Consider the following 13,572-nt stretch of genomic DNA (forward strand, 5'->3'; position numbering starts at 1 on the left):
GAAGCTTGATTTCTTGATTGACAACATATTTGTTACGTTCGGAGGACGTGTTTTTCAACAGACTCGGCATTCCAATGGGAACAAATTGTGCCCTTCTTGCCAACTTGTTTCTCTATTATTATGAGGTTGACTTCATACAGGAACTTCTTAGGATTAAAGATAAGAAGTTAGCTATATCCTTTAACTCTACTTTCCGCTATATAGATGATGTTCTTTCACTAAATACATTTGTGTAATTTAAAATTGGTGACTATGTTGAACGCATATATCCCATCGAACTAGAGATAAAGGATACAACAGATACAGTTAAGTCGGCCTCATATCTTGACTTGCATTTAGAAATTGACAATGAGGGTCGGTTGAAAACAAAACTTTACGACAAAAAAATATGAGTTCAGCTTTCCAATTGTGAACTTTTCATTTCTAAGTAGCAACATTCCAGCAGCACCTGCACACGGTGTATATATCTCCGAATTGATACGATATTCCCGTGCTTGCATTTCCTATCATGATTTTATTGATAGAGGGCTGCTGCTCACAAGGAAGCTATTAAACCAAGAGTTCCAAATGGTGAAGTTTAAATCATCACTTCGTAAATTTTACGGACGTCATCACGAGTTGGTTGACCGTTATCGAATAACCGTTTCACAAATGCTATCGGATATGTTCTTTGCCTCATAACAACAATCCCCTCCCCTTTCATAAATGTGACCTTCCGAATTAAGACTATTTACCGGATTTGTAATCACATAAACAACACTACGGGTGCCACATGTGGAGCAGGATCTGCTTACTCTTCCGGAGCACATGAGATCACCACTAGTTTTTGGTGGGGTTCGTGTTGTTTATTCTTTAGTTTTCTATGTTGTGTCATGTGTACTATTGTTTGTCTGTTTGTCTTTTTTATTTTTAGCCATGGCGTTGTCAATTTATTTTCGATTTATGAGTTAGACTGTCCCTCTGGTATCTTTCGTCCCTCTTTTGTTGTCCATTAGTTTGATAACAACTCTCATATTCCTGACTTGGTACAGTCTTATGTAGAAAATGGTGGATTAAACCTGGTTTTATAGCTAGTTAAACCTCTCACTTTTATGACAGTCGCATCAAATTCCATTTTATTGACAACGATGCCTGAACAAAACAAACAATCATATTAGGTAAAAATGTCAATTAGTTATCAAAGGTATCAGGCTATAACTATTAAATATGCCAGACGCTCGTTTCGACTAAATAAGACTCATCACTGACGCTTACATCAAAATATTTATAAATCCAAACAAGTACAAAATTGAAGAGCATTGAGGACCCAAAACCCAAAACGTTGTGCCAAATAAGTGAAAAAACCGGGGTGATAAAGTGTTCTAAACTAAAATGGATCTTATTGATACATTGGCTTTGTATCATCAAATATTTGAATTTAATGTTCTTAATTTTAGGTCTTAAACAGTTTGTATTTATCAGTAGAAGCAGTCTTATGTTATGGGAAAATTTAGACTTTCAGTAAAAAACAGTTTTTAGCTCACCTGGCCCAAAGGGCCAAGTAAACTTTCACATCACTTGGCGTCCGTCGTCGTCGTCGTCGTTAACTTTTACAAAAATCTTCTCCTCTAAAACTACTGGACCAAATTTAACCAAACTTGGCCACAATCATTACTAGGGTATTTAGTTTTAAAAATGTGTCCGATGACCCGGTCAACCAACCAAGATGGCCGCCATGATTAAAAATAGAACATAGGGGTAAAATGTAGATTTTGGATTATAACTCTGAAACCAAAGCATTTAGGGGAAATCTGACATTGGGTATCAAGTCAAGATCTATCTGCCCTGAAATTTTCAGATGAATCGGAAAACCGGGTTGCTGCCCCTGAATTAGACATTTTAAGGAAATTTTGCCGTTTTTGGTAATTATCTTGAATATTATTATAGATAGAGATAAACTTGACCCATTAAGGAGTAATTGCCCTTTATAGTCATTTTTACCAATTTTTCGTAAATTTTTGTAATCTTTTACAAAAATCTTCTCCTGAAAGTATTTGGTCAAATTTAACCAAACTTAGCCTAAATCATTATTAGGGTATCTAGTATAAAAAATGTGTGCAATGACCCAGCAAACCAAGCAAGATGGCCGCCATGGCTAAAAATAGAACATATGGGTAAAATGTAGATGTTGGCTTATAACTTTGAAACCAAAGCATTTAAAGCAAATCTGACAAGAGGTTGAATTGTTTATCAAGTCAATATCTATCTGCCTTGAAATTTTTGGCTTGCTGCCAATTGGTAATTTTAAAAGAAATTCTGCTGTTTTGGTCTATAATAGATAGAGATAAACTGTAAATAGCAATAATGTTCAGCAAAGTAAGATCTAAAAATAAGTCAACATGACCAAAAAGGAGTTATTGCCCTTTTAGGGTCAATTTTTAACAATTTTCATTAATTTGGTATTTTTTTGTAAATTTTTACAAAAATATTTTCCTCTGTATCTATAGGGCCAAGTTTATTATAGATAGAGAAAATTGTAAGTAGCAAGAATGTTAAGTATAGTATGATCTACAAACATATCAACATCCCCAAAACACAATTTTGTCATGAATCCATCTGTGTCCTTTCTTTAATATGCACAAATACCAAGGTGAGCGACACAGGCTCTTTAGATCCTCTAGTTTTTTTAATTTTCCATCAAGCAAATTATTTAGTACACAAGCTTGTGTTATAGGTTTTTGTTAATGTAGTAAATATAAGATGATCTCATTTATTAACATTTACATGAAGTATACAACCACTGGGTTGAGGCAACAGTGGGTGATCGATTCGTCCCCTAGGATATAACCAACCCGATGGTCAGTACCTATTATTTGAAATACTGCTGTGTTTCTACCTCTAGGTGTAGATGTAACAAGTTTTGGAATTGTCGGTTTATAATGCTCCCCAACTTCGTATTTTATTGGTCCTCAACTATGAGTCTTTTGTAGACGAAACATGCGTCCAGCACACTCAATTATAAGCCTGTTATCGTTGATAGCGTTTTGCTTCCTATAAATTTAACTTATACATAACATAGAAGGTTGATATAGCAGACACTGTTTTGCGTAAAATTAAATCAAGAAGAGGAAGTAAACAGCTGACAACTTACAGGGAGGGTCGAGTGCTCTCAAAAATGTTTAACTTATTTGTCCAGCTTTTTAAAATAGACAATAAATACCCGTAGTACCTGAACATTAACATCAACAAATGTAATAAAAATAACATAATACCTTTTAAACGATGCTTTTTTCTAACCTTCTATTTTTCCGTTTTATAGCCTTTCCAACAGAGCCAGTCACTACAACAACGTCAACGCCTACGGATCCTTGCAAGCCTGATAAACACAACGAATATTTTGCTGTTCCTGGAGATTGTAATAGTTTCTATGTATGTTCTTTTGGGACAACATACAAATTTAGATGTGCTGGTACAACGGTTTTCTATGCACTGAAGAATGCATGTGATATAAACGATGGAACTATACTGTGCTAGAAACAAAACTATATCATTAAAGAACTTTAAAGTGCACGTGATAGAAAAAAAGATTTTCATTTCAGTACTATACAGTGCTAGAAACAAAACTATATCATTAAAGAACTCTAAAGTGCACGTGATAGAAAAAAAGATTTTCATTTCAGTACTATACAGTGCTAGAAACAAAACTATATCATTAAAGAACTCTAAAGTGCACGTGATAGAAAAAAATATTTTCATTTCAGTACTATACAGTGCTAGAAACAAAACTATATCATTAAAGAACTCTAAAGTGCACGTGATAGAAAAAAAGATTTTCATTTCAGTACTATACAGTGCTAGAAATGATAATGTATCAATGTAGTGTCTATCTAAAGTACGTCTACAACTGTGATGAAAATTTATCTGAACCAGCATTTGTTAGTTGTTTTAAAACCTTGCCTTTTATTCATTTAATAGTAAGTCCAAATGGTTTTTTTTTTAAATATACACGGAGAATATTTTATATTTTTTTGTGCAGGGGTCCATTTTTTTTTTTTTTTTTTTTGTCTAATAAGGATCATCAATTAGCACCTCATTAACATATATCAATTACAGATATGATTATCAGTCAATTACACTGTAGTTTATAACAAATTAAAGGTACGAAGATGGACGATACAATTCACAATAGCCAAAATTTCAAATAATGTTCATATTTATCATGTTTGTTTGGTAATTTCGGGAAACTTATATGACATTGAAAAGATATCTGTAATGACATCTACAAAACTTAAGGATATATTTATAAATATTTTTATAGATATCTTTGGACCTATTTTTATGGCAGTAACATATACATCAACTGTATGAATGAGTACATGTATTTGTAAAGTTTTATGTATCATAAATTTTAGTTGTTTAAAGATATTGCATATACAATATTTCTATTTATTTTAGTGTTATATTTCATTACTTTATGTACATTTTTAAATGATGAAGTGCCAGTTTTGCATAATAAATATTTTTTGTAGAAAATTATTTTGTTGTTGATTTATAGTAATTTTTCAGATTTCTCGTTGTGTCAACCTCGCATTATCAGGTAAATTATGAAACAACGTTTGTGTCTGCCTCATCAAAATTAAGGAGGTGGTGACTTCGAGGTCAACAATAAGTTTATAGAGAATTGATATTGCTAAGACTCTATTATTATAGAGTCGATGTCATTAAAATACTTACATTTAAAGTTAACCGTAAATTTACTGAATTTTTCATATACAGACTTTCTGTGAAACCGACTACAGTACTCAGTTTCGTTAACATTGGCAGATTTAAATCTTATTTTCATTGGCATTATTCGGCCCTGCACCTTCAGCCGAGACTCATTGACCTTGATTTTATTACTAATGTAAAAATGTGGTATATATAGGCAACAGTAGTTTACTTTGTTCAATAGTTATAAATTGATTAAGCGAAAATAAATCCGGATCAAAAACCAAAACCAACAGAAACACACCAACTATAAGAGGAAATCAACAGGAAACAGAAACACTCAAATGATAAAAAAAAAAAAAGAAAAACTCTAACATACATAGAAACGGACATAATCCTGACTTTGTATTGGACATTTTAAAAATAAAAAAGGTGTGTTAAACCTTGTTTTATTGCTATCCAAACCTCCCGCTTATATGGCAATGTTAAAAATGCCGATAAAATGACTACATTACATGACAGATATTCAGTACAAATAAATGCAGAACACTCAGGACAGTTATATACATAATAAAAAAGTACAATTGTATGATTGTCAATGAGACAAGTATCCGCCCAAATTCGAATAAAGTGGATGAAAGCAAATATAGGCAACCGTACGGCCTTCAAAAATGAGAAAACCTCTACCTTATAGTTGGTAATAAAAAGTCTTGACATGAAAAATATGCAACAATTCAATAGAGAAAACTAACTGCCTTATTTAAAAACTAATCAATTACGAATAGCAAATATAACAAATATGAACCAATGACAACATCTGGTTTACAGGCACATAAAGAATAAAATACATATCATACCAAAAAATTAAGGTGGTCAATAAATGTGGCAAAAAGAAAAATAATAAAAATACCGAACTTCAAGGAAAATTCAAAACAGAAAGTCCCTAAACATGGAAAAATTAAAAGGTCAAACACATCGAACGAATGGATAACAAGTGACTTGTAACAGGCATTTCCTCATGTAGAAAATATTTTATTAAACCTGGTATTGTAGCTGTGTGACAGTCGAGTAAACTTCCATTATATCGGCAACAATGTGTGAACAAAACAAACAAACAGACAAAATAGGTAAAATGTCAAAATTAGGTTACAGCAGTCAACATTTTATTATAATTTTAATCTAGATAAAAACTAAGAAACTAAGAAACTAAGAAAAAAAAATAGCATAATGATTTGAATTTGCCATGTGATTAGGGACTTTCGGATTGAATTTTCCTCGGAGTTCAGTATTTTTGTGATTTTACTTTTTTCTAAAGACAAAGGACGAAAGCAAAGAATTTAAGACAAGAAAACAAAAATTTACAACAGCATAATAGTAGATGTATAAATACCGAGCAACGCCAGAAGGATATTACTAAAATTGGACTAAACAGTAAAGGTTAATAATATACAAAGACAAACAAATTAACACTAAATACATAATTAAGATGATAAACAATATAATCTATACTTCAAGACCTTTATGTATTATATGTTAAGTTGGTACAGAATATTTATCAACAAGGTCTTGGTTCATCCGATGAACGGTTTTATGAACAAGGACGAGACGTTCTTTGACATAACCTGGGTTCATCAGCTTCCTGCTTAGACACTGGTAACGTTTTATTAAGTTTGAGTACCAGCTGCAAGCTCTTGAATACCGAATGATTTTAAAAGATAATATCGTGATGTACATTCAGATATAGAAGAACATGGTTTATAGACCCCCTTTATATATTAGTTTTAATTTGACTTTGAACTAGCTTTCAGTAACTACAAGGACCCTTAAATCGGTAATGTGTATGTTTTTATGGGTTGTTTTAATGCAACATTTATGCACCATTTATGGACATTATGATTTCTGGTATGTGTGTCTGTTCGTTTGTCCGTTTGTCCTACCGTCTGTCCTGCTTCAAGTTGACGTGTTTGGTCAAAGTTGTTTTTTATGAAGTTGAAGTCCAATCAACTTGAAACTTATAACACATGTTCCTTATGGTATGATCTTTCTAATTTCAATGCGACATTAGATTTTTTACCCCAATTTCACGGTTCACTGAACATAGAAAATGATAGTGCGAATGGGGCATTCTGTATACTATGGACACATTCGTGTTTTGTTTTTGGGATACGATTGCTTTTAAGCAATCTGTAGACTTATACCATTGACTCAGGTCCATGCCCTCACCGTTTCATTCTAAACATCAAGAAATATCTCAGATTCTTGAGATTGTCTTGCTTTAAATGGTATAAAAAACAAAATGATTGAATTTAAACAACTGTCCTATAATGTTCTTCTCATAATTTTCATGTTACAATATTTCCCTTGACTTGAATGCGTGTTTTTAACAATATGGAAAATCATAATTAAGCAGTATTTATATTTAGTGTTTTTATAAATTTAGAAACACGTCAGGGGGAATTCCCCAGTTTTGATAACATGCGAGAGTTCTCTGAATTCCGATCGATAAATCTATTTCTGTCGTATAAGAATTGAAGTGGAGTTTTCTTATATGTCACCGTTATGAAAATGGTATTTGATATTGTACTTCCATAAAGAAATGGAGGTCGTTGAATTAACATTTAATATACGTCCTTGATTCAAGGAATAAGTCTATGGTTTGTTTAGGTAAGTATGCGCATTCGTATAGTTTTCTTAACTTGAAGGGGTGTCAGATTGAAGAATGGTTGCTCTGGATTCCCCACTCCATTGATTAATTTGAAACTCACGAGATCCTTTCTATGTCTGTCTGCCATTGAGGGTTATTGTTGTTGCATCATTTTAAAATAATATGCATCATCTAAATTAAGATAAATGTATTCAACAACGTAAAGGTGTAACTAGAACACACTTCAGCCAAAATGGAGTCTTCCATGTTATTGCTTCGAGTTATCTCCCTTCCGTAAGTAACTTTCGTCAAACGACGATATATCGAGAAAAATTAATTCGTTCTGTCGATAGACGTCGTATTATATTAAAACCGATCGCAATTTAAACAAAGGAATGTGTACAGAAAGGAGTCATGCCCACTGACCCAACGGAATTTAAATATTAAAAGAGTTAGGAATGGGGTTCCACCTCGAATTCACGTAGGAAAATAGGTAATAAGGTACGAAGGGAAATACCTTCTCTCACTCTTAGTGATTGCTGTGGAAAGTAAACTTGGAATTGATAGTACAAAAATAAAACACAACAAGTACATTGTTCATATACTTGTATCGAGGATTGGCTATTTTTAAAGTTGAATAACTATTCAGATTACGTAAATCACATTTTACGAGAATTTTACACATGCAGTTGAATTATTTTTGAAAATAACACTAATACATGTATCAATGAAAACAATGGCATTCGTATCCCTCAGAGCAACCTGCTCTTTGATTCTTATTTGTTTTTGAACATCGGTAAGCTTATGTAACTTTTCAATTGTTTTCATATCATGTCATGTTAGTATTAACATATATACGTCATCAGGAAATTATACACTGATCTTTTCTGCATAATGAATTATTTACAGTTTTACAAATATTTGGTTTTATTTTGTGTAATTTTGTATCAGACATTTTACTTAAAGTATTTTTCAATACATTCAAAATTGTGTTCTCAAATATATTATCTTAAATCAAGATATGGTCTATCACGTTTGGAAATTCGACCAGTAATGGGATTTATGTTTCCAACTCTGTCTGTAATAAAGTTCAGAATTCGAAATTTATGAAAAAATCATTAGAATGTAATGATCAGCACACTTTTATTTTTATATTAACATTTTAACATTGGAGAAAAAAGTAAATATTTTATTAAAATAAGACCAATAAATAAAGTGTCTGTATTAAAGCTCTAAATCTGTTGAATGATCGACAAAGATCAGACATGTTCATCGAGAAAGACTCAATTTTAGAAGGAATGACCATCGGTCTAATGTTAATAATCCCATTTACAACAAACTTCTCTATAAACTTCAGCTGGACCATTCTATTGTTTCAATGAAAGTTATGATTATACAGAAAATATATCAATCGAATAAATTAAGGGAACAGTAGTATACCGCTGTTCGAAAGTCATAAATCGATTGAGAGAAAACAAAAACTAACAACGAGGGAAACACATTAACTTTGAGAGGAAAACAACTGAACAACAGAAACACTATAGTGCAACAGAAAACCAAACGACAATGCTCCATATTGAGTACTCCATATCGTCTACAAAGGGATAAAAGAGTAAGAACAACCATTCCCTATGGATGCAATGACAAAATTGTCGTTGCAGGTTCTTTGTCTAGTCCCAGGTGTAGTCAATAAATTACAATCATTTAACACTTCTGCTCGGCGAAATAGAAGTCATGGTCACAGAAATTATACACCACCTGCTGTTCACACCGTGACAATTGATAGTCTGTTATCGTCTATTCAGATATCTTTAGGCAGTCATCATTTCAAAACTAAATTACACTCCATTCCATTAACTAACCTTTATTTACTATCTCAAGAGGCCCAAAATACTTCCATCATTGATTCTAGTTTTGTTTTGAATAGATTAGTTTCTATCATCATGGACATTGCTAAACATAGACAAAAATGAGGGAAAAATTAATTTGTTCATGTAGAATTTGCCAATATAGGTTTAAGATGCTATCAATATTAGCAATATTTCCACCAGAAATGTGTACTAAAAGCTATAGCTGATTACTTCAAAAATAAAGCTACACTTGTTATTTCATATACATCAACCAAGTCTTTTGCATCTAAGATTTTGAAAAATAACAGGGTTTTAGAGTCCTTAACCTCAAAGATGTTGACTAAACATCTTTCTAAAGTGTTGACTACTGTTCTTTCTATAGTAAAAGATAGCCTTCAAAAATATGTGATGAGATATATTCAACCAGCGGTGTCAATCAGATGTGGATTCTCAAAATTCTACAGGTCTACTGTTTATTCTTAGATCAAAATCTCGGCAATTTTGTAGAAACATTAACACTTCTATTCCCCTTGCTCAATTGAAAGATCGACTTATCTATCTGATTAAATAATGCCTTATCTATAAAAATGGGAATCGTAGATACAAATTTCTTGTTTTGTGTTACAATAATTCTTATATTGTGAAATACAGTAAAGATGTTATTATCAAAATGCTTGACTTTATAATCGACAATATATTGAGGTTGGAGGATTGATATTTCAACAGACAGTCGATATTCCAATGGCTTCTTATTGTATGTGCACCACTTCTGGCCGACTTGTTTTTAAATTCGCATGAGGGCATAATTCATTCAAATCCTTAAAGACAAAAAGAAAAAGTCGCTTGCAAAATTCTTTTATTTTACTATCAGATATATTGATGATCTTCTATTACTGAAAAATCCATATTTCAAGCAGTACTTTCAACCCATATATCCCAGTGAACTTGAAATTAAGGATAGTACTGATACAAGAAGGAATGCTTCATACCGTGATCTTTTCCTCAATATTTACACAGACGGACGACTTCACACTAAAATCTATGACACATGGGATGATTTCAACTTCCTATTTCTCAACAATAACATATCCTCTACTCTGTCGTATTGTGTTTACTCAATTGATACGTTATGCACGTCCACACTATACTCACTTCATATTCAGGAGTGTCAGGAGTGTCAGGAATGTCAGGAGTGCTCCTTACGCAGAAGTTATGAGGAGGAAATAGTTATCAAAGGTACCAGGATTATAATTTAGTACAATTTAAAATGACACTCCGTAACTGTTATGGACAGCATCACGAATTAGTTGATATAGACGATGTGTCTTAACTAACCTATAACATCTTTCTCGTGTGTCTGCTAATTACCAATCGTGACCTATTCCCGAATATAAATGTCATACCAAGTGTGAATTTTCATTGTTATACAACAGGTTTGCTACTTTGTACGTCCAACGTTCATGTTTGATGTTTCTGTTATGTCTTATCGTTTATGGTCCAAATAATTATAAAATTTGCCTTTCCATAGCATTATTGTTATGCAAATTTTTTCATAAAGTTCGAGATTGCATATTAATTACGTAAGTCTGTTTTTGTCGAGCCTGCAACTTTTGTTGCAGAAAGCTCGACATAGGGATAGTGATCCGGCGGCGGCGGCGGCGGCTACGGCGGCTACGGCGGCGGTGTTAGCTAACTTCTTAAAAGCTTTATATTTTAGAAGGTGGAAGAACTGGATGCTTCATACTTTGTATATAGATGCCTCATGTTACGAAGTTTCCGTCAGTCACATGTCCAATGTCCTTGACCTCATTTTCATGGTTCAGTGACCACTTGAAAAAAAAGTTCAAATTTTTTGTAATGTTGAATTCTCTCTTATTATAAGTAATAGGATAACTATATTTGATATGTGCGTACCTTGCAAGGTCCTCATGTCTGTCAGACAGTGTTCACTTGACCTCGACCTCATTTCATGGATCAGTGAACAAGGTTAAGTTTTGGTGGTCAAGTCCATATCTCAGATACTATAAGCAATAGGGCTAATATATTCGGTGTATGGAAGGACTGTAAGGTGTACATGTCCAACTGACAGGTGTCATCTGACCTTGACCTCATTTTCATGGTTCAGTGGTTATAGTTAGATTTTTGTGTTTTGGTCTGTTATTCTCATACTATATGCAATAGGTCTACTATATTTGTTGTATGGAATGATTGTAAGGTGTACATGTCTAGCGGGCAGATGTCATGTGACCTTGACCTCATTTTCATGGTTCAGTGGTCAAAGTTAAGTTTTTGAGTTTTGGTCTTTTTATCTAATACTATATGCCATAGGTCAACTATATTTGGTGTATGGAAATATTTTATGATCTTTATGTCAGTCGCGCAGGTTTTATTTGACCGTGACCTCATTTCCACGGTTCATTGTACAGTGTTAAATTTTTGTGTTTTGGTCTATTTTTCTTAAACGATAAGTAATAGGTCAACTATATATGTTGTATAGAAGCATTGTTAGCTGTACATGTCTGCCTGGCATGGTTCATCTGACCTTGACCTCATTTTCAAGGTTCATTGGTCTTTGTTTAGTTATCTTGGTTAATGTTAAGTCTATGGTACAGTTGTTATAAAGCTTAGCTTTATACTTAAAACTATCAACATAATATCAATGATTAGTATAGAAGGCGAGACATTTCAGCGTGTGCACTCTTGTTTATAGCCTGTGAGGTTTTTTCGTTGATGGAATATGTTCGTTAATGTTCTGAAGTTTGCATGTTGTGTCGAATATTATATTATTTGCGTGTGCTGTATTTCTGTCCCGTAGTGTTGTTATTTGAGCGATGTTTTTTTAACATTGTCATAACACGGGAGGTTTGGCTAGCCATCAAACCAGGTTTGAACCACCATTTTATTAAAATGTCATATACAAAGTCAGGAATTTGGCAGTTGTTTTCAAAATGTTCGTTTATATTCAAGTGGTTTTTTTTTCTCACTACGCTGTTCCTGTTGTTCGTTTGTTTTCCTCTTATAGTTGATTTGTGTTCTCGGTTTTAGTTTGTAACCCAGAATTTTTTTTCTCTCAATCGGTTTATGACTTTTACCACCTGTATACAATTGTTGCTTTTATTAACCGTCTCGTTCACTAATTATTGCGATTTTATCATTTGGACTAACATTCGATTTTAATCTTTTCGGTATTGAGAAAAATCCTGTTTAATTCATTTAAAAAAAAATTGAAATGCGAGTTTGGATTTCCCGGTATGCCATTATAACACTGTCGCATTTTTGCAATAATAAAAAAACATCTCACTAATTTCTGATTTTACAGTAGTTACATTTCCTTGCAATTCCAAATATAAAACAACTTTTAAAATGTCAATGTTTTATATATTGACAAAACCTTTTAAAGATGAAACATAACTTAATTGCTTCACCGAAGCTATTTCGGATAAATCATTGAAACCGAACTAGAGGGTTGTTCAGGTAAGCAGATCCTGCTCCACATGTGGCCCTCGTCGTGTTGCTTATGTTATAACAAATCCGGTAAATAGTCTAATTCGGTAGGTCACATTCATGAAAGGAAAGGGAGATGTAGTTACGACGTAAGGAACATATCCGATATCATTTGTGAAACGGTTATTCCATAACAGTCAACCAACTCGTGATGACGTCCGTAAAATTTACGAAGGGATGATTTCAACTTCACCATTTGGAACTCTTGGTTTAATAGCTTCCTTGTGAGTAGCAAACTTCTATAAAGAAAATCATGATAGGAAATGCAAGCACGGGAATATCGTATCAAATGGGAGATATTTACCCCGTATGCAGGTGCTGCTGGAATGTTGCTACTTATAAATGGAAAGTTCACAATTGGAAAGCTGAAATCAGCTCTTTTGTTGTTTTCAACCGAACTTCATTGTCAATTTCTATATGTAAGTCAAGATATGAGGCCGACTGAACTGTATCTGTAGTATCCTTTATCTCTAGTTCAATGGGATAGATGCGTTCCACATAGTTACCAAATTTTGAATTATTTTAGTTAAAGAACATCATCTATATAGCGGAAAGTAGAGTTAAAGGATATCGCTAACTTCTTATCTTTCTTCCTAAGGAGTTCCTGTATGAAGTCAGCCTCATAATAATAAATAAACAAGTCGGCAAGAAGAGGGCACAATTTGTTCCCATTGGAATGCCGACAGTCTATTGAAAAACACGTCCTCCGAACGTAACAAATATGTTGTCAATCAAGCATCTTGATAATGTCAGTTTCAGAGAATTTTTTGTTAGAATCAGAGTGATCCTTTACAAAGTAGGATTTATCCCTCCCTAAGACAAGATACTTGTATCTCATTGGCCATTCTTTTTTATGAAACAAAGCAATACCAACTCTTTCAATTTGTC

At 33.0% G+C, this 13,572-nt stretch overlaps 1 protein-coding gene across 1 annotated transcript in view; it reads left to right on the forward strand.

The window, feature by feature from the left end:
- LOC143067032 (uncharacterized) overlaps positions 1 to 4,512 on the forward strand; it is an 89,525-nt gene extending 85,013 nt beyond the window's left edge. The window contains exon 89 of the mRNA XM_076239969.1: positions 3,299 to 4,512. Coding sequence (XP_076096084.1) covers positions 3,299 to 3,513 — 215 coding nt within the window. The 3' untranslated portion in view covers positions 3,514 to 4,512. The remainder of the gene's footprint in view (positions 1 to 3,298) is intronic.
- Positions 4,513 to 13,572: the final 9,060 nt, after the last annotated feature.

The sequence above is a fragment of the Mytilus galloprovincialis genome, chromosome 3 (assembly GCF_965363235.1).
Source record: "Mytilus galloprovincialis chromosome 3, xbMytGall1.hap1.1, whole genome shotgun sequence".
Classification (NCBI taxonomy): domain Eukaryota; kingdom Metazoa; phylum Mollusca; class Bivalvia; order Mytilida; family Mytilidae; genus Mytilus; species Mytilus galloprovincialis.